The sequence below is a fragment of the Dermochelys coriacea genome, chromosome 9 (genome assembly GCF_009764565.3).
Source record: "Dermochelys coriacea isolate rDerCor1 chromosome 9, rDerCor1.pri.v4, whole genome shotgun sequence".
Lineage (NCBI taxonomy): Eukaryota > Metazoa > Chordata > Testudines > Dermochelyidae > Dermochelys > Dermochelys coriacea.
Window position 1 is genome coordinate 54,498,410 of NC_050076.1, and position 25,179 is coordinate 54,523,588.

General features: G+C 51.3%; 1 protein-coding gene across 2 annotated transcripts; it reads left to right on the top strand.

The window, feature by feature from the left end:
• Positions 1 to 6,302: 6,302 nt before the first annotated feature.
• On the top strand, positions 6,303 to 24,370 carry AMOTL2 (angiomotin like 2). Of its 2 annotated transcripts, none has more exons than XM_038417236.2 (10): positions 6,303 to 6,799; positions 9,792 to 10,624; positions 14,118 to 14,382; positions 16,671 to 16,815; positions 17,304 to 17,396; positions 19,163 to 19,458; positions 19,824 to 20,116; positions 20,414 to 20,625; positions 20,975 to 21,154; positions 22,267 to 24,370. In XM_038417236.2, the coding sequence occupies exons 2-10, from the start codon at positions 9,876 to 9,878 to the stop codon at positions 22,323 to 22,325; spliced, it is 2,292 nt and encodes a 763-aa protein (XP_038273164.1). In that variant the 5' UTR covers positions 6,303 to 6,799; positions 9,792 to 9,875; the 3' UTR covers positions 22,326 to 24,370. The 2 variants fall into 2 exon arrangements, with proteins under 2 accessions (XP_038273164.1, XP_038273165.1); XM_038417237.2 differs by having other exon boundaries at positions 6,355 to 7,069.
• The last annotated feature ends 809 nt before the right edge of the window (positions 24,371 to 25,179 follow it).

Genomic DNA, 25,179 nt, shown 5'->3' on the forward strand with positions numbered 1-25,179 from the left:
TAAATTAAAAGAATCCAACTACGCAGTATTTCTTTTTAACAGGGGCTCAGTCAACTTGATGTTAATTTGAACGTTTGTACTGCATAGTTCTGACTGATTGCCACTGAACTCGCTTGAACATGTTATTTTACCAGGTGTCCCATATTCAGCACAGGGAAAGATGGTCACCCTAGCCATTACTGGGCATATTGATCCCTCAGGGCTGCGGAGGCAGCCAGTAGCATGCGCTGATGGCATGGGATGCCCCGGCCACACCTGGCCACCACCTTCCAGAACTAGCAATGTTCAACACTTTTCTTTTTCTTTCTTGGACACAACCGACTAGCAGCACATCTGCAGCCAGCCCTGGCTGCCCTTCCTAATACTGGGGCCTCATGAAAAGCTCAACATTGCTGCCAGAAGCAACCTTCTTTTTGCACAGAATAATGCAGGGGAGGGACAATCTGCCAGCCACACAGGCTTCAGCAAGCTTTCTACATTGATCCATATCGCCTACTAGTTCCGAACAGGAGCAGCTGACCAGTGCCCAGCCTGTTAGTCTAGTGCTCCTCAAACTCCTCCAGAGAACAGACTCCTTGGCTAGACGTCCTCTCCCAGCCATCGCCTCTCCCAACATTCCAGTCCCAATTTCAGACCTCCCTTGAAGCAAATACAGCTTAGCTTGGTTGCATGAATAGGCCATGCACAGTTACAGTGGGGAAATCAGAAAAATAAACTTGCTTCTTGAAAGCTGTTGGGCTGACTATCTGGCTATGTCTCCCAAAATGCAGCTCCCTTGCCCATTGGCCAGGACATGGAAATTAGAAGTCAGGATGCCTGCATGTTGTTTCTGATGATGTTGTGTGACCCGTAGCCAGTCATTTAATAGCACTGTGCCTCATTGTGCCCATCTGTAAAATGAGGACAATGATCTCTTTGGAAAGAGCTTGGAGATCTGTGGATGAAGTGTGCTTTGGGGAACTGCTAAGGATTCATTTGCATCTGAGCTGTTTATTTCCTCCCAGTGGGAGTAGGAATTTAGTCAACCCCAGCATAAGGTGACCAGATATCCTGATTTTATAGGGACAGTCCTGATTTTGGGGTCTCTTTCTTAAATAGGCTCCTATTTCCCCCCCACACCCCGCTCCCATCCCAATTTTTCACATTTGCTGTCTGGTCACCCTACCCCAGCGTGAGGAAATGCACTTTTATTACTAGATCCAAATTTCTCCTTGTTGCCAGCACCTCCTACTCCCATAACATCTCCAGGTCACTTTGGATTCTGGTTCCAGCTTCCTAAATGCTCGCTACTCCTGTGGTGCTGCCCTCAGATCTGATCATACTGAAGCAACTGACAAACAAAGACATGAAGGTGCCACTCATGTTGCAGAGAGGGACTTCTCAGCTGCTTTGAAGATGAGCTGGCCAGAAACACATACACAGCCTCTGGAAATCCAGAGAGAGTCTGGGACTGAATTACAAATAACAACAAGCATCACCACTCAGAAACCGATAGACACTGTGCCACTGGGACTGCCCAAGACCGTGGCACAGACCTGAAAAAGACCTGAAAATCTAAGCAATCTACTCCTAGGGCATTTGATCTTGCCAGTCCATTGCCATTTTAGCTGGGAATCTGTTGCTGTCCAGGGCTACCCAAGTGTGTGTCACAGCTAATTTGAAGAGACCCATTCTCCCAATTTTTATACTGGAGCCTGGATTGCTTTCTACAGGGTTCCCTGGGTCTAACCCACAGTTGTGCTGTATCTTGTATCGTCAGTAACCCCAGTGCAAAGTGCTCTGTGATACCGGACCATTTGGGAGCATTTTACACCTCTTTGCCCTAGTGTGAATGATTTCACAAGGAGCAGGGCAGCAGGGGGTGTTTCCACTACACAGCATCAAGCACCCAACTAGTGGATTTACCTCCTAGAGTCTCCTCACAGAGGTCAATTTCTGGCGGACCCGTGTTGAGAAAAGCAGGCAGGCAGTGAAACTCTGGTAAGATCCCAGCAACTTGGATCACTCTTTGACTAATGTTGTCAACTTATTCCAAACCCCCTTAGTGACTGCCTGGTGGTGGAACCCCTGACAAGATTACATCTGTTCAGCTGTCTCATTTCCTTAGGAAACAATGGAAGGCTCAAAGGAGAAAGGGTCCAATTACCAAGCTGAGAGGTTATTGTGCTGAGGCTGGGGTCTGTTAAGAGAACATGTGGCGTTCTATACAATCAATATTGCACATTGTCCTCAGCGCACCTGCAGCTCCTGCAGTACTGCCCATAATGGCACAGAGCCCGAGGCCAAACAGATGGAGAGAAATGGAACCCCAGTCTACAGAGCACAGGTCAAAGGATGCACTCCTTCCCCCTCCCTCTGCCTTCTGGCCTCTGCTCTATCATGCCACCCAGCTGGTCCCATTGCAGGAAGGACTGAAGCTAGAAAATGGTTTATAAAGTGGCTTGCAGCAGCATCTGGGGATGGCAAACATGATGAACTGAATTGGAGTACAATGCATTCAGCTTGGTTCAAGGCCAGTGCGGCCAGATCCTCAGTTAGTGTCAAATCATCTGAGCCAATTTCAGCTACACTGATTTACACCCACTATGGATTTGACTCCTACTCTAGAGGGGACTTCAGTTCTCTTTGCGGTTTCTCTTCTCTGGAGGAAATCAGGGCACGGCTACGCTACAGCCGCACAGCTCTGGTGCTGCACCAGAGCGTGGCCACCTCCTACATCAATGGAAGAGGATTTTTCCATTAATGCATCTCTCCGAGAGGTGGTAGCTAGGTTGACAGAAGAATTCTTCCAGCAACCTAAATGCAGCTATGCTGGGGGTTAGGGCAATCTAACTATGGCCCTCAGGGTGCAAAATTTTAGGTTGATCTAGTGTAGACCAGGCCAGGTATATAAGAAAAAATGTAGACCAGGGAAGGTGTATAACAAAACTCCACTTCAGTCATGTGGTTAGTACCATCTCAGAGGGTTTGAGCAGTTTACCTGGCCTGTCTCTGGAAACTTTTCCACAGCTAATAGTTTGTAGACACTTAGCCCTACAAACATTAGCCAGAGCCGTGCCGGCCAGCTGTCCCACTGACATAGTTGCAGACTTACTGTGCATGGGCTTTACACTCACATTCCAAAGGGATTGTACAGAAAGATAATAGCTCGTGCAGGTGTGTGACCCTCCTAGCTCCTTCTCTTAGGGTGGTTCTGTCCCCAGATGTGAAGAAACCTTAGGATCCGCAGTCATGGGAAGGGAGCTATGGGTCCAAAGTGAGAAGCGGAAAATCTCTCTTTTAGTCTGGCTTCTTGTCTCTCCCATTTGTTCTTGCTGCCCTTTCTCCACTCTCCTCTCCCTCTCTCTGCCCACAATCCCTTCAAGCCCCATGTCTTGGCTCCACTGCGGTCTAAGACTCTTTCTTGTGGTGGAGCAGAAAATCACCCCAATGGGTAAGTCGTCCCATATGAAGGAGAGGAGAGAATTCCCAAACCAGCACCGGGAATGGTTCTCAAAGGAAGACATGGTGGGGGAGGGAATATCCTCTACTGGACCAAATTCTGTTGGTGAGAGTGACAAGCTGCACAGAGCTCTCAAAGGATAGGCAGTTTGTGCCTCGTCTGCTTGTGACAGATGGGCAGCACCTGTCAGATGGGGCAAGGCGGGAGGGAGAAGCCAAGTGCCCTGGGCATGGGGGTGGGGGTGAAGGAGGAGCAGATGGTAAGGCAGCTTTTAGCAGGCTTGTATCGTATAAAGACAATGGAGTGTCTCTCCTATCTTTACTTAAACAAGAAGATTTATTCCCCTGGACAGCTGGCAAGCAGCCTGTATACCCCCTCAACGCCCGCCTCCACAGCCAGCTGCACGCTCCTCAAAAACACACAACATGCATCCCACAGCAAGCCGCATGCTCCCTTCAATCTTCTCTGCCACACACAGCACACGCACAGCCAGCTGCACACTCCCTGCAATCTCCTCTGCCACACACAGCACACGCACAGCCAGCCGCACACTCCCTGCAATCTCCTCTGTCACACACAGCACACGCACAGCCAGCCGCACGCTCCTGCAATCTCCTCTGTCACGTACACACAAACACAACTTCCCTCCACACACAGCCAGCTGCTAAATCTCTGCGATGTCCTCACACACAAGGTTGCCACTTGCAGTCTCACACACACTACCTCCAGTAGTAAACTCCTTGCATCCACCTAAGTCAGCAGTTCTCAACGGGGCGTCCACGGCCCTCTGAGGGTCTGCAAGTCCTTTCAGTGGGTCCACAGAGCCCAAGCTCCCCCTCCCACCCCACTGCAGATGGGAGCAGCGTGAGGCTGAAACCCCAAGCTCCCTCTGTTGAAGCCAGGAGTGCTGCGGGCTGACATCCTGAGCTCCACCCCCCTACCCCCCACTGAAGCGGGGAGTGGTGGTGGTGGGGAGAACGGCTGAAACCCTGACAAGGGCAGAAACCTTGAGCCCATGGGCAAAGTCGAGGGGGCATGAGCGTGTTACCCCGCAAACTGCAGTGCCTTACCCAGAGTGGGGCAATCCTGGTTGCAGCTCCATCCCCCTCCACCTCCTAGTCTCCCCAAGCCCCCCTCTGGCCCTGCCCTCTGGCCAGGTCCTAGGCAGGAAGCTGGAGCCAGGCAGTGCAGGGCAGCTGCTCCTCTGGTTGGTGGTGACATGGGGGGAGCAGCCATGGAATTCCCCCATCTGGTGCCCGGGGTTCTGGCTGCTCCTCAGCTCCCAGCCCCCTTTGACTGCTCATGCAGCCGGTCAGAGCTGCCCAGGCGGGGACCCAGCTCTGGGGTCAGCAGAGCTCTCAGGGAGCAGCCTTCGGCACACGGCCCGAGACAGGTGGGTGGCCTGCTGAGGTGAGTCAAGGAGTGGAGGTGGCACTCCTGCTCTGGACCCTGCTGTGCCCAAGCCCTGCCGGCCCTTCCCCCAAAATAGAAGTCAACCTACACCTATGTTCAAGGGTTCCCACCCCTGGCCCAGAACCCCCTGCTCCACCACCCCTACTGGGCCCTGGAGTTTTTCTCGCATGTTGAGGGGGGCCTCAGAAGGAAAAAGGTTGAGAACCCCTGACCTAGATGATCACAATGGTTCCTTCTCACCTTGAAGTCTATGAGTCACCTCACAAGGTGTATTTATCCTCCCTCCCGCCAACCCTGTGGGGCAGGGTAGGGCTATTATCCCCATTTTATAGATGGGGAACTGAGGCACAGAGAGGTCAAGTGACTTATCCCAGGAGTCTGTGGGAGAGCAGGGAATTAGACCCTGGCCTGCCCAGGCTAGCACCTTCACCAGTGGACCATCATTCCCCAGCTGGAAGACTGGGGCTTTAATTCTGAAGACAATCATTTTAGTAACAAAGTCACAGTAATAGCAGCATGGGCAGCGGATAGGGGAGGCTTTGCCTCCTCAAACAGCCAGGTGTGGCCCCGCTTTAGTGGTGCCACTGGACTCCAGGGCTGGGTCCACACCACCTGCCTTCCCAGGGTTGGGAAGCCTGTGGGAACTAGCCAGCCTGGGGGGGCCCTGGGTTTAGAGGGGCGGTGCAAAAGGGGCGGGGCCTCGGGTGGAAGGGGCAAGGCTCGGGGCTAGCCTCCCCCAGCTAGCAGTTCACGTGCCGCACATGAATAGCAGTCATGGCAGAGGTGACTGCTCTAATGAAGGCTGCAGAATAGTTTTCATTCCAAGCTCCCCTTTTTACGTTGTGATGATGTTCCACAGCATTCCCCGTTGGGTTCCTATGGCACATTTCTAAGTCATGAGGGGCTTTGAGAAACACATGCAGTTGGATTGGGCATCTCAGTGGTGTAACTCGCACAAGGTGAGTATGGCTCTTTGTTGCCTTGTACTGGCTGCCCCAAGAGGTTATTTCACTGAGGCAGAAGCATGTTCTAATTCAGAGGGTGCTGGTCAGGAGCCATAAGGCTGCAGGCCCAGCACTTCCACCTCCCTGCTGTATTACCTCGGACAAGTCTTTGTACCTCTGTTTCCCTTCCCACCTTTTGTCTGTCTTGTCTTTTTAAATTATCAGCCCTTTGGAGCAGGAACTGTTTCTCAGCATCTGTGCTGTACCCAGCACAATAGGGAGCCCTGGACGCTACAGCTGTCTGCACACATGGTATTGCAAGTAAATAATCCGCTTTATAGACAAGAGAAGGGTCCCAAATCCACCACGTTTGAGGTGTTTCTCTGGATTATGTCATGTGCTGAAACCTCCGGGAATACATCCCACACAAATTGGCAACCCTCCCTGGTTCCTGCCCTACAGATCTCGCTGCTGTATAAAGGGTCCGCACCAGAAAGCATGACCCCGCCAGGCACTGGGAAAACTCTTCTCTGCGGCGGCTGAGACTTTCCCTTGCCTAGCGCAGCCCTGGCGGTTCCGAAGGGTTGGGCCCAGGCTGGCTGCGGACTCAGCCGCTTCGGCCTAGAAGCGGTGCAAGGCTCCGGATCGGAACCCAGAGCGAGCCAGGCAGACTGGAAGCGCATTCGCACCCGTGCGTGTGTGTGTGTGTGTGTGAGAGAGAGAGACGCGGCTGCGCCCCCTGCAGGCCCCGCCGCGCAGCTGCTGCCGAGGCGCAGAGGTTGTTTGTGGTTAGCTTTGATCCCGGGGGAACCTGAAACTCTCGCATTCCTGGCATAGCAGCCGCTCGCGCGGCCCGGCCTCCTTGGCTCTCATTACAGCCGGCGGGGGCCGGCGCGGCGCTCAGTGCCTGCCAGCAGCCGCGGGGGCAGGATCTCTGCGAGCTGCGCGCACACAGCGAGCCTCTCCTCCCCCGGCTCTGCAGCAAGGCTGCTCGGCTTCGGTGAGTTCCGCTCCGGGCTGCCATCCCCGCGGGGTCTGGTGCCACAGGGGAGATCTCGACTCCCCTTCCCTGGCTCGCTGTTGTCCCTAATTCGTGCCGCGTCGGGTTGGGAACAGAGGCTCTGTCCCCTGCGCTCCGTGGGCGTCAGCCTGCGGGGTCCCCCTCTTTCCATAGCTCTCGCTCCCCCACATTCCTCTGCAGCGTGTGACCCGTGATTCCTGCAAGCCCCCGAGAGCGCCTGGGCTGTGAGCCATCGAAAGCAGCGTGGGGGTAAGCAGGGCTTTGCCGAGCTCGTTTGCAGTCACAGGTGCTTGTGCCCCCAGCTCGCTGGAGACGTCTCTTTGTCCTGCTCGGAAAATGCTTTCCGCAGCCATGAGCTCGTTCTCACTTCGAAGGAATGTTAATTGCAACCCAAACCCGGGTGATGTCAGTGCCGAACGATTTGGAAAACAAAGCGGCAGCAAGGCAGGGCCCTAGCACTGCTCTGCAGATGGCAGTTGCTGAACGCACTCTGTCTAGGTGCCTTAGCTTATACCTAGTGGGTTTGGAAAGGCGAGAAAGGGGGTTTCCCATGGGATGCTGCCACAGAAATGTCTCGCTGTTTAACGTCAACCCTGTTGTAACTTCCCAGCCGGTTGAAGCTTTCCAGGGAGATCTCCTGGGTTGCAAACCCTTGTTCTTTCACTGGATCGCCTTTGAACTTTCTAGAATATGTCAACTGGAGTTTGAGTTGTCTTCTCTCCCCCCTCCCCCCCCTTTTTTTTTTAACGATCCTCTCATTTGATGCTCCTGATTCAGGTTATGCTGAGTGCCATTAAGGGAACTTTTTGTCACTTCAAAATGAATGCATAAAAATATGGGGAGGGGAATAAAGGCAGGCAACCACATTAAAAACCAGCTGAGGATCCAGGAGTGATCTTCCCTAAAAGTAAAAGGTTGAGGAGTACGTATGGTGGGGGTGGGGTGAGGAATATTCATGTTCCCTGACCCAATATTTCATACTTCCTCCTTGTGAGAACGCACCAGGGCTTGTGAAACTGAAGGGGATGTGTGGTTCTTTTATTTTGATTCACCAAAGGCAGTCTGGGGTTAGCTTTAAATCTCAGAGGTCTGAGTCAGCATTGAAATGAGGCTCAGGAAAGGTAGTCTGTGTAGAGTTTCCTAATTTCACCTTCAGGGAAAACCTGGTCAGGAACCAATGTGTTGGGAACCAATATTTGAGGTATGTTTGTATGAAGCAATATGAGATTAGCAATCTCCCTTTGCCAACCCACATGCACTAGCATGGGACTAGAAACAGGTGATCAAATGTCTGTTTAGGAATTCACTTGCTTGAAAGTTTGCCTGCAGAGGAGGACATCCAACTTAAAAACAGTGATATAACTTCCCTGGCTAGCATTCCTCTTCGGTAAATTGCTAGCCATGCACAAACCTGGGCTACAGCTGAAGTTTCTGATTGCCAGAGACAGCAAAAAGATTATGAAAATGTTTTTAAGGTCTACCCCCACATTGGTGACTCCAGACATGGCTGATTCATTTAAGATAAGTGTATTATATTTAAAATTTCACTAAATGTATGAAAAGCATGGGTGCATACATACATACATAAAACACCATAACAATGTAAAAAGAACATGGAGTACTTGTGGCACCTTAGAGACAAACAAATTTATTTGAGAAAACAGAAATAAGCAGGAAAATGGGCTTATTTTATGTGACTTTTCAGTATGAAGCTTTTATTATATTTTGTGATCCACTGGTGTGATGACAATAGATGAGCCCTTTTCACTTTTGCTCACAGTCACTTTTGAGTCAATTTCACACTCATTCAGGATCATAATGTTGCAATGTTTGCAAATGTGAGGGGGAGAATGTTTATTTGCTGAAAACAATAGGTCCTATGGGAATTGTTCAAGAAATGTTTTGTGGATACACTCTTGTTGATTTGAAGTTTTGTAGGAGCTTCCATTTACAAATTCTAAGTGTTGGCCCAAATTTGACAAGTCTCCCTTCTTTAAGGAGACTGAAAGTACTGGCGACTGAAATCCTCTTGCTTTGTGGACTGTAGCTGCTGTCCTTCAGGTTACACAGGAACATTCTCTGCCAGTGTAACTTGGGTTCACCAAGTCTAGGATATTTTGTGTAATGGTGGATTGAGCTCAGAGCACCATCTTCATTACACTTAGCAGAACTTCTTCCCTGCCCCACAATCAAAGCTAGATTAACAGAAGTCTCACTTACTAAAAGTTCTGCATTGGCCTACTATTTTGGATAATGAGTTTGGCTCGGCTCAGTGAGCTGAATGAATTTCTTAGACAGCAATTGCAGCTTTTCCCATGGCTACCTCTCCTGGCACGTGTAGAGAGACACACACACTCAGTGAACCAAAAAAAGGGGTTGTTCTGACTGCACAAGTTCCTAGGATCCTGTGACCTGCTCTTTCCAGAGTAGTAAATCAAGTTATGTAGAGCAGTCACGCTGAATCTCAAATGCACTCATGCTAAGCCCAGGTGCTGAGGCCGTTCACCCCACTGGGAAGCCGGCAGAGATCCCCAAGGCTGACATGCCTCACTCCCCACCAAGAGCTGCCCCCTTTAGGACACTTAAGATGATGAGATGGGGATTCAGCGGCTCACTGAAGCGCTGGGCAGGGAGACTTTGTATGAGAGCTGAGTTCTCTGCAACTGAGCCTGCCAGGACTGGTCCACTTCCAGCCTCCACAGGGTTGCCAAGGGCCTCCCATGGAATTAGCGTTCAGCCAGGGTCTGGCTCTGCCCTTCCTAATGGTGGCAAAGGGATGGGATGTTGCTCAGAATCCCCCTCCCCTCCTCCACTCTGCTAGGATACGAGTATTGTGACTAAAGGGTGGATTGCGTCTTTCCTGGCAGAGTGCCACAATGGGACTCCTGGCAAACTAAATCTTCTGAAAATATGTAATGAGCAAACCCCTGACTGAGAGCTGCCTCCTGATTCCTGTGTTCATCTCTTGTAGGCTCCTTGGGTGCTGCCAGATCCTTGGGATTGTATTGCGTCTACTGTTCCTGGTGGCAGCCCCTTGCCAATCGACTAGCTGAGGATGAGGACGGCGGAGGATTCCTCTGGGACGGTCCTGCACCGGCTCATCCAGGAGCAGCTGAGATATGGGAACCTCACAGAGAACCGCACACTGCTGGCTATTCAGCAGCAGGCGTTGCGCGGAGGTGGGAGCACGGGCAGCCCTCGCTCCTCACTGGAAAGTCTCACCCAAGAAGAGAGCCAGATGGTCCAGCAGTCAACGCGGCAGGAGCCCCAGGGCCAGGAGCACCACTGCGACCACATCTACCTGGAGAACAATGTGTATCGGCTCCACCAGTCTCAGCACAAGGGCGAGGAGCTCCCTACCTATGAGGAGGCCAAAGTGCATTCCCAGTACTATGCCTCACAGCGAGGACAGCAGGCTGGGGTGCCCTGTCCAGGCGCCCCCGCTGAGCCTGGCCAACGCAGGGCCTATGCCCCCGACAGCAGCAGCAGCAAGCAGGACGAGTCACTAAAGGAGCTGAAGCATGGGCATGTGAGGTCATTGAGTGAACGCCTCATGCAAATGTCGCTAGAGAGGAATGGAGCCAAGGCCCAGAACCACATGAGCTCCTCCCACAGTTATCCCCAGCTATCGAGGCACTTCCAGCTGTCAGCCTCAAGAGGGCAGCATGCTGAGGGGATGGAGCCACGGGGTCCCCCTCCAGAGTACCCCTACATCATCCCCCCCCAGGAGCCTGCAGTTGGTTACCTGGCAGATCCCAGGCACTGCTCCAGGGAAGGGCCAGGATTTCAGCACCCTGAAGTCAGGTAACCACAACATTTGTCTAGCACCTCGCACTTCACAGCTAGCATGCATTGCCAGTCCCTTCTTTCCTGGCGTGCACTCAGTTGGGACTTCAACAGCCACATGGGAAGGGGATCGGGTATGTTGCTGCTACACCACATGGCTTGCAGACAGGCTGTGGCTGGGGAGCCCTATGGGTTCTGATGCCCAAGGCTGGTTGCATAAGCAGAGAAACTCGCGTGTTGCAGAATAAGGAGATGAGCTGTAGGGACACTACAATGTTCATCCCCTGCCTGTATGAATCCTTCCTTTGTCCCAGATCAATCTACCTTTTGCTGACTCTGGAAGTGCTTCCCTGTTCTGTGAGGCAGAAATGGGTGGGGAAGGGAACTTGCAGTCTGACTTTTGACGCTCATGGGCTGGTTTTGTCTCTGGGGTGGCTACTTCAGGGCTGAATTAGACCAATTGTTTTGCAGATGAAGTTGTATCTTCACAGCCTCTTTCCCCTTGTGTTCTGAGTGGAATTTCTGATTATTTTAGAAGTTGGAATTGAATCAGGAAATGGCTAAGTTTGGAAGGGAGAAAGGAACCAGGCCCTGCTATGTGGAAAACTACCAGTGCTGTCCCCAGAGAGCGTGCAGACTCTGAGGGCTGAGTAGCACATGGACACTGGGAACTCGCCTTTCTGTACTGAGAGGAGGGTGAAAGTGATGAATTCTTACCGAACATTTCCAGAGGGAGCCCTGCTAAATACAAATATGTACCTAGCCATGTACTACCCCTTTGATACCAGGCTTTGCCCTCATCCACTTTGCAAATGCCAAAGCCCAGAGTCTGCCCCCAGCTTGCACCCAGTGCAATCCTAAGGGTGAACCATGCTCTCTGTTACACTGGCAGTTGAGGTCCCTCTTTTCTTGGCTGCAGCGTAGGGTTGGTAAGTGGAGTGTTAGTGCTGGGTGAAAAGTGCCTAACCCTCTTCAGCAGATCCACCGTCTGCACACAGGGCCTTGCTAGCATTATGACCTGTGTCACTAACGGTGGAAGCATACATGGAGATCTGGTGTTATGGGTCCTAACCACTTTAGGGCACCATGCATTCTGCTTTGCCTGGCAATTTGATCACATCATAAAGCGCTTTTTGGTTGCTTATAAGGGAAATACAGAGTAGCAGAGGAGAAACTAAACCCTGAGTGTAATGACAGGTTTCAGAGTAGCAGCCGTGTTAGTCTGTATCCGCAAAAAGAAAAGGAGGACTTGTGGCACTTTAGAGACTAACACATTTTTTGGAAAGGAAGATGATGTCTGTCTGTATCTGTACGAGTTTTTTCATGAAGTTGATAAATTTGTTAGTCTCTAAGGTGCCACAAGTCCTCCTTTTCTTTAAACCCTGAGTGTTCCCCCTGGGTGTTCTCTCCCTTCTCCACCACCCACCGTTTCCCGGCTGCCTACTCTCCCTGTGACTTCTCAGCTGCACGGTTGGGAAAGGTGGCAAGGCTGAGTAGCAGTGTGTGCTGTTGGGCAAGCCAGAGTGAATGCTGACAGGAAGAGATAATATCGCTGACAGGAAGTGCTCTCTTTTGGAGGGAACAAAGATGGGAGGGGTGCAGGCAGAAAGGAAGACGTACTTACCAAATCGCTTTCCAGGAATGCAGCCCCACATTTACAGCCAGCCCTGGGTCATGTGCAGCCATGGTGCCCTCTGGGAAGCACCTGATGGTCAGGCTCCCATAGGGTGGCCAAGTTGGCATTGGGGATATGGTATCTTTGCCCTCTTAGCAGATGCCTTAAAGATTCGTTAAAACAGAAGGTCCCTGTAACAGTGTGGTCTGCTTAACACGCCTTTCCCACAAAGTCCAGGACATGTTTATTAATGGTATACTTTTAGTAAGGGATCACCTTGGGGCAGTGGTGCCAATTCAGATATTCTTTAGGGGGGAGGACAAGCTCTGGTCCCCGCTCATCTTTCCTCACCTTGTAAGCAACCAGGGTCTCCCTCAGCCGGTGGGGAGTCTCCCCTCTTTCTCACATAGTGCATGAGCCAATGCCAAAAGTTGCAATCTCAGCAGACTCCCCTGTTCTCCACCATTTGGCCCAGCCATCCCGTGGCTGGACAGAAGGGTGGCCAGGTCAAATTTCAGCGGTGTTGTGACCAAGCTCTGGACCGCTCCAGCAGCAGCCATGCTGATTAGTACAGGATCACTGATGAAAAGTGGTCACTGCCCTGCCAATTCTGCAGCCTATGGAACTGTGAGCAAGTGGAAAAACTTTGGGGCAGGGGGATGTTCCTCCCTTGTAATTGGCACTGCTGCTTAGGGGAATAGGCATTTCCTTTAACTTCTGGGAGCTTGATAAGAGAGGGGGCAGTTCTGTGGTGACATTTCACTATGCTTGGCTGTCCGTGATAAGTGTATTCTTATTGTGTTCTTAAGCACTGGGGTGATGGCATTGGGTGGTGTAAAGTTTCTTTTTAAACATTGATTAGAAATAAAGGATAAAATTTAAAAAAGGAGCTAGGTGACTAAGTCCTATTTTCAAAAGTGGCTTATGCATTAAAAGCCACTGGTTCTTGAAATTAATGAGAGTTAGGCATGTAGATGCTATTGAAAATCTCACTAGGCACTAATCTGCATCTTTAGGTGCCTAAATCTCTTTAAAATCTGGTCCTAGTGCCTAAATCATTTTTTAAAATGAGACTTAGGCACCTCAGTGATTTAAGTGCTTTTGAAAATTTTACATAAGCTCTCTGACAGGCGAGTGACGTACAAGGGTGCATCTTACCAAATACTGTAGGTGGGCTCTTCAAAAGCATTCAGCTCTGGCCTAGATCTGCTCCCATTGAAGTTGATGGCAGTTTTACCACTGATTTCAGTGAGAGCAGAATTAGACTGATACTGAGTGGTTTTGAAATCGTATTCTATAGCCGAGAAGTGGGGCTAGTAATTGCCATGGGATCTATACTTTGAAAAACAGGCATGCCTTGATCTCTGTCGGAAAGATGCATTGGGAGATTGTTAAAGATTGCCCTATGAATCTGATATTGTAAGGGTTTCATATATGCGTGGCTGCATGTGCTACAACCCTAAATGAGATGGTGTCGCTCATCCCAGGGAAGAGTGGGCTGCCACAAAGATTTTTGACATTCCCGGATTATGTTTTTCCCCTTATGGTTCAAATAAATATTTAAAATGGTGTGACGAAAACCTCCTCCCGGGAGCTCTGTCGACAGATGTATGATTTGTTTGTGTTACCATAGTGCCCATGATTATGGTACCAGAACTCCATGGCGCTAAGTGCTGTACAAACCCAGAACAAAAAGACAATCCCTGCCAGGGGTTCAAGGAGATAGAAATAATGGTGTGAGGTCTGCTGGAGATTGGATATTGCCAGAAGCCACTCAGTGGCACGGCATCCCAGCCATGCAGGTCACTCCATCTCTTATCCTTGATTTACAGTGTGTCCTGGCAGGCACAGAACAATGCTATTGAGTGTCTCTGTTGAATTTTTGTGACCTATTAGGGTGATGCAGGCCCATATGTCCCAGGCTTTCCTGCCCCAGCAGGCTGCCCTGTGCCATGGCCCGCTGGGCTCCCTTACACCAGCTGGGATGGAGGCTCTGATGACAGCCCAAGCCGCATCAGCCAGCAGCCACTTGGCCCAGATGGAGACAGTCCTGAGGGAGAAAGAAAAGCTGCTGAGGGAGAGTGAGAAGCTCCAGAGGGAAAACGAAAAGCTGCGGTGGGAGCTTGAGAGCTGCAGTGAAAAAGCGAGCCGGATTCAGAAGGTAAATGCATGGAGCCCTCACCCAACCAGTCTTTCCAACCAAAGCACTAGGGCCCAGCTCCTCAAAGGTATGCAGGCCGCTAACTCCCATTGGATACCTGTGAGTATCTGGGCCTTGGGGCAACGTACAGCAGGCTCGGGACCCTGGCAGGGGGCAGGACTGCCAGAAACAGTAGGTTTGCATGTCCAACATTTCATTTGAAATGAGACTTGGATGCTTTCATTTCATTGACTGTTTTTCATCTTCGATAACACAGCCTGACAGGCAGTCTGTCCAGGACAGACTCGGTTTGTGTCCGGGAACTGTAGGATCGATGAACAAGGAGCTTTATCACAGTGTTAGCCCTGAAGTGACTCTGTCTGCTTCACTGTGGAGCTTCTCTCTAGAACCTCCACCAGCCCCCTCCTGCCTAGCTCTGTGTGCCGGGTTTAAAGAGACAGTGCACAAGTCGTCCCGCTTTTGTCAGGATTGAGGTGCATTGGCAGAGTTCTGGAGGAGGCCAGAACTGGACAGCGAGGTAATTACACAGGTCAGGATAGAAGAGCCTGGAGAGGGCTCTAGAGGAAGCTTGCTCAGTGCCTGCCTATCCTTTGCTTGCATTCGCACTACACCTCGCTCGTTGTCAGCCGAGCTCCTCGTGGTCCTGGCTTCGTTCTCTGGATGGGGTTTGTTTTGTTTCTTTCCTAGAGAAAGAGCAGCAGCTGCTGAGAAAATTCATCCCCTTTCATATGTTTAATCTCTTCTCCTGTCGCTTTCTCCTCCTGTCGTCCCTCTGAACAGCTGCAGCTCAGAAGCGCACAGCACAACAGGTCCTCAGCCAAGGCAGTTGTTGGGTGGATAAAAAAGAGTCCATTCACCGTCTCTGTTAACAGTTGGGCCCTCTCCAGCCGTCCCTCCCCTTGGGGTCTATGCTGGGCCGCCACAGAAAGCCCTTTGTGCAGAGGCATACAAGGGGAGGCCTGTCCCAGCCCAGCCACAGCCAAGGGGAAAGCCTCTCCCCTTAGAACACACGGGCCATTGGGAGGGGCACGTGCCAAGCTTGCAGAGGTGGCGAGGCAAAGGCATGTGCTGGAGCTGGGGAGGAGGCCAGGAACCCACTAGGCAGGATGGAGCGGCAGCGAGAGGAAGAGTGGAGACAGTGTGGAGAGAGATGATAGAACTTCTCCAGTATAGTTTGTTTCATAATCCAGTTAGATGCGCGCACAGCTTGTGTCGCCCATCAGGTTCGTCGCAGTAAGACAGACCTACGAGGGTCTCTGATCCCTTAGCGTTACAGACATAAGGGCTTGACCTTTCCACATGGCCAAAGGGAAGGGGCACACTAAGAAGCCAGAGCCAGCCAGGAATAGGAGGGACTGTGTACCAGGAAGCTTTATCAGAGTGATTCTGGCACACCTTTCACTCTCCATGCGCTGCAGCAGCCATCCCACCCCTGAAAACGGAAAGGTTGGTCCTGCAAGAGGAGCTGCTCCAAGAGGGCAACCTCAGGGGGTGGAGAAACAGCAGAGCTATCTCCTTACCTGGGAAGAGGTGGAACATCCAAAGGTCCCAGGAAGGAAAAGGCAAGTGCTTCTCTGTGGGAAGCTGGGGAAGGAGGAGAAGCTTGGGGAGTTTTATCTCTGAAGATGACTGGTGCCTTTTAAAAAGAACTAACTTAAATTAAACTCAGGCCCAAAGTCTCCAAAGAGCATGGTGTCATTGCAGTGGGCTTATAATAAATGGGCCTTTTGAGTGGCTGCTCAGGAGGCAGATGGGAAAGCAGCACTGCATGGTGGGTACAGTTATGCAAATCATCGTGGAGTCTAGTGGTGCCCTGCAAAGCCGTTTGTAGGTGATGCCTGCTGGAATGGGGTTGTTTGCAGTTTGAGTGAGAAGGTGTATTTTGTTCTCCTGTTGGTGTGTGTAATGCTCATGGACTTGCGTGGGGAAGGCAAGTGCAGGTGGGCAGTGAGCAAGCTTCTTCTTTGCACCTCAGTCCTGACCTGTAGGGCTCCTGTCATTCATTCCAGTGCTTAGACCTTGTCTGAGCAGGGCCCATGAGTCGTGTGTTGTGCACAAGAAAGGAGCAGGATGAGACCACCAGACTTGTTTCACTAGTCTCCTAGTGTAGGACTTAAACCCAGCCCTTTACTGGTGACGGATACTGCAGCCATGTTGGTTTGTGGTGTTGCTTTTGCAGTGCACCTCACATTGAAACATCTGCTGGTGCCATCCAGCCATCTTCTCCTCTGGTCTTTTCCCCATCCCAAGAATGTTTAACTTCAGCCTGTTGTTTCTTCCCCCCACAGCTGGAAACAGAGATTCAGCGAATCTCCGAGGACTACGAAAACCTGATGAAGGCATCTTCCAAGCGAGAGGCATTGGAGAAAACCATGAGGAACAAGAAGGATGGGGAGATGCGGCGGCTTCAGGATTTCAACCGGGATCTGAAAGGTAAGAAACTGTGGACAGCACTAGACAGGGGCTAGGGAGAGTGGAAAGGGCAATTCTTGGTGCACTCCTTTTTGCGCTCGTGCATCTCGAGAGAAGATCACTGTTGTTAGAAACATGCTGTGCCTCGCACTGAGCCTCCCCACATTGGTGCTCCCTCCATAAGCCACTTGAACAGTGTAGGCCCTTGTTCAGTGCACACACTTGGCCTCATGTTGTCTAACCTAGTTCTGTTCAGATCCTGTTGCTGAAGCCACATCCAGTACCAGTTTGTGACTCCCCCTTGTCGTTCCCAGTCTTGTGACCCTCATCTCTGGTGACAGATCCCCAGCAAACTGTCTCCTGACACGTTTCCTGGTACAGCAGGAGCATTTCAGGGAGGTTCAGTTTCAAGATGGGTGTCTAATACCACCAGTGCCATCCAAGAACCAGTCTGTTCCCAGTCAATTAAATTCTAAAAATTCTATCTCTGTATATTTAATCTGAAACAGAACGGTTGGAATCTGCAAACAAACAGCTGGCCAGCAAGCAGCAGGAGAACCCAGAAGGCAGCCAGGGGACCGTGGCAAAACTGCTTGCACAAAGTAAGTCCCGGGGGAATGCTTGGTCGCAGAGGAGGTGCTGTGCAGAGCTGTGCAGTTGTGCCTGCCATGGCTCGCTGCACGGCCAGCCCTGCTGCGTATTGCCCTGTCACTCTGTGGCCTGGTGGATCAGGCATGTTGGCATGCTTTCAGGGTGGGTGTGTTGGGAGAGAGAGGAAGGAAGGGTAAGGTCCCTTTTAAGATAGGAGAGGAGGTGGATCCTCTCTTGGAAGGTTTTGCTATTCCCCAGGGAGAGCTAAGCTGTTCTTGGCACTCAAAGCAGGGCCATTAATCACAGCAGCCATCAGTGTGACCTGGATTCTTTGCATTCCAGCGGCTGTTCTGGCTGTTCCAGCACACAGTCCACACTCCCACCACTCCAAATCCCAGACCTAGGTTAGAGCCCTTTCTCTCTTGCATTGGAAATTTTTTTTTTTTTTTTTTAAGGAGAAAACGTTTTTGCCAGAGGCTGGGAATAGGCATGACAGTCTCTTCCTGGCTTGATTCCACTTCCACGGCTGGCAGCAAAATGCCCACGAAAAGCCAAGGGAAGGGAAAGGGGGCACAGTCCAGGCTGCCATTGTTCCCACCCGCCTTCCCTTCCCCGAAAGTTGCCGAGTCCCTTCAGTTTAGGCTTTGTCCATCCAGGGAAGTTGTACTGGTGGAACGGAGCCAGTTCAGGAGGGGAGTTTGTGCAGCCCTGGGGGTGAACACTTTTCCTGCGGGCGGGGACAGGGATCGATTCCTTTGATCGGGAAGGAATTGCTTACATTGCGCTATCCTGGGTTTTAGGCCCATTTTCTCATGCGGACATGACCTTCATCTAAGGTGGCATTAATATGTCCTTAACCGCGTCTCTTTCCCTTGGCCTTCTGAGCGGTCGCCTCTTAATGCCCACGGAGAAGCCATCACTGGTGCGGCTCCTTTGGGAGATTACTGGCCAGTCCTCTGCTGGGGTGAATGGGTGAAAGTCCATTGAAGTCTGTGGAGTGGCACCCATTTGGATCAGGATTTGTCTGAGTTTGCCAGGGACGAGGCCAAAGGAAGCGTGGCGTGCAGCTTCGGAGCACCAGCCCACAGGTTTTTAAACAAGGAAGCCTGTGCAAGGAGCCAGCTGCCTAGTGGGTGGCAGGTCACATGATGAATCTGCCATGTCTTTCAATATAGTTGGCAGACTAATTGGGGAGGAGAGACCCTGGGACTGGACTAGTGATGGTGTTACAAGGCAGGAGAGGGCTGCCTTGTAGAACGATGTGGAATAGCTGAGGCGTTACATTGGCAGAGCTGTATGGAGCCTAGAACTGCAATAGCAGGAGTGGTAGAGTAGGACTAACAAGCATTGTGAAAACTGAGCCTTTAAGGAATTTTCTTCTTTCTTGCTCTTTACCATGGCAGCTGATACCCTGGCAGTGGCCCAGCGTGGCCCCACATATAGTATGTGGTACTAATGGTACTGCCCTTCCCTCCCCACCCCCCAGTGAACAGACACTGGCAGCACAGACATCTCGGTGGGAGAGAGACTGGGAGCCAGTTTGCATCAGCAGGGTGGAACAAGCAACTTCTCCCTGGGCAGATCTTTTCAGAGCAGACGTTTAGATTGTCTCATGACAATTGCCCATCATATCTCATGCCAGAACCTAATGCGATAGGTCTGAGCCGGAGTCCCTCTGATATGCACTGGAATGAAATGACTGCAGCTGGGAACGTCCTGAGCGGATGGAGCAGCTACAACCGTCAACTAACGTAATTGCTCCTTGTGCCTTTTCCAGGCTATGAGCACCAGCAGGAGAAAGAGAAGCTGGAACGGGAGATTTCACGACTGCGCAGTGCCAACGAGGACCAGCGCCGGCGGGCAGAGCTGCTGGAGCAGGCACTAAGCAACGCCCAGACACGGGCAGCTAAGACCGAGGACGAGCTGAGGAGGAAGCGTGCGTACGTGGAGAAGGTGGAGAGGCTGCAGCAGGCCCTGGGCCAGCTCCAGGCTGCCTGCGAAAAGCGTGAGCAGCTGGAACTGCGTCTCCGCACCCGCCTGGAGCAGGAGCTGAAGATACTGCGGGCTCAGCAGGTGAGGAGTTCATGGAACCAGGGGCGAGGCCAGCAGCAAAGCAGGGCTATTGAGACAGTTGCTCAGAACACTGGTGGCACCAGTCCCCTTGCGGCACGAGCACTGCCAGCTGTGGTGCTGCAATGGGGGCAGGTTGCACGGAAGGGCTAGTGCAGGCAAGGCCCAGATGTGCCAGACTCCTGAGGATGGGGCACAGAGTAATGATTAGAGAGCAGCCCAATCCAAGTATCCCCAGACTTTGGAGAAACTTGGTTCTGGGTCCACACTGTGCAGGTTGGGGCCTATCTCTGATCATTGTACTCAAGGGACCTTTCTCTTCGTGATTCAGTCTCAAGCTGTGTGTCATTTTTTCTGTGCTAATGCAGAGACAGGTGGGAGCCCCAACCGGAGGATCCCCAGAGCTGAGTGCCCACGTGCTGGCCGAACAGTTGAGAGAGAAGGAAGAAAAGATCCTAGCCCTGGAGGCAGACATGACCAAGTGGGAGCAAAAGTATCTGGAGGAATGCACCATGAGGCAGTTTGCCATGGATGCAGCTGCCACCGCTGCTGCGCAGCGGGACACGACTATCATCAACCACTCCCCGCATCACTCCCCCAATAACAGCTTTGACGAGGATCTCCTCTTGGCCAATCACAAGCACCAGGAGATGGAAAACAGGTAGGTCCTCCATGTGGCTTCACAGGGCATGTTTTTTGTTGGCCTTCCATTATCATCAGTCTTGGGATTTTTATGTCGCTCCTGTCATTGAGCATTTGGAAACTGGCTTCCCAGATGGCCAATCAGCAGTCATGGGAAATAGGTGTCCTTGCCATGTGCATTGACGGAGCGAAGTTTCCTTGGCCGTGATGCTAAGGGAACACCACACGATGAAGGATTTGCTGAAGTGTGTCACACCCTCTGGAATAAAATCACCATCATCTCTCTCACTTTGTGCCTTGCTCTTGCGTTCCTCAGGTTAAAAGCACTTCATGCCCAAATATTGGAGAAGGATGCAGTCATCAAAATTCTGCAGCAGCGCTCGCGGAAGGATCCCAGCAAGACTCTGCAGGGCTCCCTTCGGCCAGCCAAATCTGTGCCATCCATCTTTGCTGCGTTGGGGGCCCAGAATTGGCCGGGGGCCACCCACAGTGAACGGTTGGCCGAGGGCCCTTCCAGAGGGAGTCCAGGTAAGAGGAGTCTCACCTGTGGGGAGGGACTCACAGGGTACTTGCCCCTTCAGTTAGCATTAAAGCCCCGCTTGAAAACTCCCTTTGCTGCGTTTCCTCCAGCTGAATGCCAAAGGATAGAAGCATTGCACTCAGCCGGGGTGTTTTCTGGTGGGAGAGGGCTCTCCCTGACATACTCCCTGATCGTGATGGCCATCAGAGAGCGCCTTGGAACATAGCATAGAAATGGAGCTCGCTGGCTGGCTGCCAGTCAGGTCAGGCCTGGCTCACTAAAGCCAGTAAGAGCCCAGAGCCAATCAAGTTTGTCTCAGTATTTAAAATCTAAAGGTGGCTGCTCCTCTCTCTTCAGCAGGCAAAGTCCTGGTGGAGGAGACGCCCAGCCCATCTTCTTGCAGCCCTCTCCCCTTCCACTCCAAACGTGGCAGCAAAGATGGGAGCACCCAGACGGATGGCGTGCCTGAGAGCAGCCTCAGCAGTCCGGGCGAGGGGCCTGGTGCCCAGCTTGACAGCAGCCCAGCACACTCCATGGGTAAGTCCTGCCTGCCCTGCTGCCCTGGCAAATATGTGCTTGCAGAATCCCTGCAATGCTGTGCCCAGGGTGAACCCAGAGACCTCCCTTCCCTCTGCTAGGGGTGCCGTATGAGCCCTGCATAGCTGAGGGGTGAGCAAGGAGCTGGTTACTCCACCCTGGCTGCCAGGGCTCAGCCTCCTGCCAGAGTGACTAATCCTGAGTGTGAGATACACAGTGGGGACGAAACGCTGCAGGGCTAGGTGGGGCGCGGACTAGGGAAGAGTGTGGGAAAGACCAGAGGAAAGTGAAGAGGGAAGGGAGAGGAAAGAGACTGTCTCAAAGGTTTTCTCTCTTACGGATTCCTTTGGGCTTTGATCTGGGCCTGCAGATCTGAACTAAAGCCTAGCTTATCAGCACGCCACAGGCTAGCACACCCACCCTGCCCTTCAGTGGGAGAATCCGGTTTTTCTGCTAATGGTTTGAGAGTCAGGAGGGAAGAATCGGAGCGGCTCCCTCCCCACCCACCCCCAGCTAATTGTGCAGCGTTCTTCCTGGGCTTTACCATCTGTAGAGAAAACCACAAACACGAGAAGAATCCCCCTGCTCCTCTCTCCACCCCCTGCCCCAGGCCCTGCAGCCAGTGGAAAGCCAGGAGCCAAGCACTCTCCCTTTGACAGGGTGAAGGGGCGGGTTCGAGTGAGCTGGGTTGGCTCTGACATGCCATTTGGTTTGCATTAACCGCTGGTGATGGTTGTGTCCCCATAGGGTGTGTGTACGAGCCCCAGCAGAGAGTCTGAGGGGAGAGGGCTAGGGTTATACAAATGACTAGTGATTTGGGGTGCCTGGCTGAAGACACCTTAAAGGGGCCTGATTCTCAGAGGGTGGGTGCTCAGTGCTGCCTGAAACAAAGGGGGCCCCCAAAATCACTTGTCATGTTTTAGGGGTTGGGCCCAAGCTGTCTTATTTATTCATTATGGATTCAAGAAAATCTAATGGCCCTGTTGTAAATGTTTGCATTTCCATGGGGCCCATCGGGGCTTCATTGTGCTAGGTGCTGCACAGACATAAAAACAAGAGCCAGTCCCAGCTAGAGAGAGCTCACAATCTAAAGGTGGTTTGTTTCCTTGCAGAGACCATGTCTGCTGTCAGGACCATCAGCCTGTCAGACATGGTGGAAATTCTGATCTGAGGAAGGGCAGGTGCCCACCATCCTCTCTGTCCCTGCACGCTGGCCTGGTCAGAGGAGAGATCTGCTGGGGAAAGTGCTGATTCAGGAGCTATTCGGTTACCAGAATCCTGGCTGGGCTTGTGGCTTGGAGAGTTCCTGGACAAAACGAGTTTGGGGCAGGACTGCAGGAGAGCATGCAGCATAGCCACACAGCAAGGGCTGGGAGGGAAGCTGTCGCTGTGGTTTGCATCCATCAGCTGCCATTTATCTCGCCCACTTTCCATCACAGCAGAGCTCATTTGCTACCTGCTCCATCTACCCTGTTGGGCCAGCCCATGTGCAATGCACCTGTACTTGGGAAGGACTGTCCCAAGTTCCCTTTGCCACTGGTATGTCACAGGAAAGACGGAAGGAGAGTCTGAAAGTGAAGAGGCACAGAGCCCTCCCCTGCTCCCCATCTGTGACCTGGAGGAGGGCAGCATGCTGAGCATTGCTAGAAACTGATCCTGGAAGGACGGGCATGCCTGTTTCATTGGACACCCTGTTGGTACCTGCTCTCCAAGGTCAAGCTGCCAGGAATAGCTCTTGTATTGTGCTGGCATGGCCAGAATTCCTGCTCCTCCCCATGCTTCCCAACCCATCTTTCTCCTCCTGTTGAGAGGACTGGAAATGCTTTGGGTGAAGGTGATTTTGAGTAGCCAGCTGGTGCCCAGTGGCTGGTCCCCAGAGGCACTTCTCCTGGGGAGGCTGCAGTGCTGGCAGGTTGCAGCCCATTAGGGTGTGTGAGGAGGTGAGGGAGGGGGCAGGACAGGCTCTGTAAATAACTCCCTGTTTTGTAAACAAAAGCAAACCCTGTATTTATCATTTCAATTTCCTCCCTGCCATGGCCTTTGTCCCTCCTGCCCCCTTTCCTGCTCTCTGTGGAACCTTTCTCGCCCCTTAGCCATTCACCCTCCCTCTCTTCTCTCCTTTGGCTCTCTAGGCCTGTGCTTGTTCTCTTTCTCCATTTCATATCCTGTTCGTCTCCAGAGTTAAATATCCCTCAGTGGCATCCGTCAGATTCCATTTCCTTTGGGGCACTTTCTCATGATTTTTCCAACTGGAATTTCCCTTCTGTATGTTTCAATACCCGCTGGGTATGAGTTTGAGCTCCTGAGCTGCTCTCATCTGGGGAAGGGGCAGATCCTCAGCTGATGTAAATCAGAATAACTCCATCAAATCAGAAGAACTAAGTGAGGCTGCCCGAGCACCGGACTCAGACTCTCATGACGTATGTGCATCAGTAGCACCATTCACGGCCATGTGCAAACACAATGCTCGAGAGGGTAAAGGATTGCAGGATGGAAGCCTTTATAAATACCAGAAGCTCTGTGTATGTTTCAGCTGAAGGGAGCTTGTGTTTATGCAACAAAAATAAACAAGGGGGTTAGGGGTGGATGGGGGCGTGAGGGGAATGAAACTGGAGATGAAAAAACACACTCCCAATGTGAAACAAGCATGTCTGATTTTGTTGTAGAGGAGTTGATTGCCCCCCCCCCCCCGGAACTGCACCAAGATATACTCACTCATTTATTCACAGTTCTCATACACCCCCTTGTCTACTGACAGCTGGCTTTTGACAGTAGCCAATTCTGATTTTAATTGAGAGTTTCTCAATCCACTGAACTCCAATGCTTTCTTCCCTTGGCCTTCATATATAAATATATACTTTCTTTAAACATCTGTGCATTTGCTGGACAACTGCATTTTTTTTATTTTCTCCCCCAGACATGTAAAAAATGTGTTTGGATCTGGTGCATTGTTTACAAATTGCAAAACAAAAACTATGAAAGAGGAAAAAAAACAACTTAATATATTTTATATTAATATTGGTATTTCTTTAAGTATTTTTTTTGTGCTGTGAACTTTTTTCTGCCAAAGACAATGAGGTTTTTTTCGTTTGTGCGTTTTAAGTTATCTTAAGTATTTAAATGTAAACCTGGCTGTTTTGTTATGCTGCCCTATACCGAGATTGCTGTAGCATTCCACTTGGTATAACAATATTTTAATAAAAAAATAAATATTGACAAAGGGGTGCTGCCTTCTCACTCTACAGTATGTGTCGCTAAGATAGTAAGGAACAGATGTTGAGAGATCTGAATCCCTATGCACTTATTAAAAAGATATTTTTCCCCAACAACTTTTCCCAGTTATCACAATCTTATGTATTTTTGGAAGTGTAATAGGTTCAGCCCTTTTAGACAGAAAGGTGGTGCTGTCAGTTTCAAGTAACAAAGCTGACACTCATGAGAATGTCCCTTTGAGACAACTGATGTATGTTCAAGCAACTGAAGAATAACCTCCACCGTGGAGGGACAACATTCAGGCTGTTAGGCTTCTCCATACTGTGACAAAGCTCCTCCTCTACCTTGGTGGGTCTTGCGCTTTTTAGCAGATTTGCTCACCTTGGCGCTTCACAGCAGCCCCCAGCTTGGCCATTTTCGTGAACCCCATCCAGGTCAACTCCTCCTGTGTCTGACTAGGAGTTGGGAGGTTTGGGGGGAACCGGGCCCATCCTCTACTCTGGGTTCCAGCCCAGGGCCCTGTGGAATGCAGCTGTCTAGAGAGCCTCCTGGAACAGCTGTGTGACAGCTACAACTCCCTGGGCTACTTCCCCATGGCCTCCTCCCAACACCTTCTTCATCCTCACCACAGGACCTTCTTCCTGGTGTATGATGATGCTTGTACTCCTCAGTCCTCCAACAGTCCACGTTCTCACTCTCAGCTCCTAGCACCTCTTGCTCCCAGCTCCTTACACATGCACCACAAACTGAAGTGAGCTCCTTTTTAAACCCAGGTGCCCTGATTAGCCTTCCTTAATTGATTCTAGCAGTCT

Coding starts and splice junctions, on each gene's coding strand:
- AMOTL2 (XM_038417236.2), top strand. CDS start 9,876: ATGAGGACGGCGGAGGATTCCTCTGGGACGGTCCTGCACCGGCTCATC. Junction 10,625..14,117: donor TTTCAGCACCCTGAAGTCAG/GTAACCACAACA, acceptor GTGACCTATTAG/GGTGATGCAGGCCCATATGT. Junction 21,155..22,266: donor CAGCCCAGCACACTCCATGG/GTAAGTCCTGCC, acceptor GTTTCCTTGCAG/AGACCATGTCTGCTGTCAGG.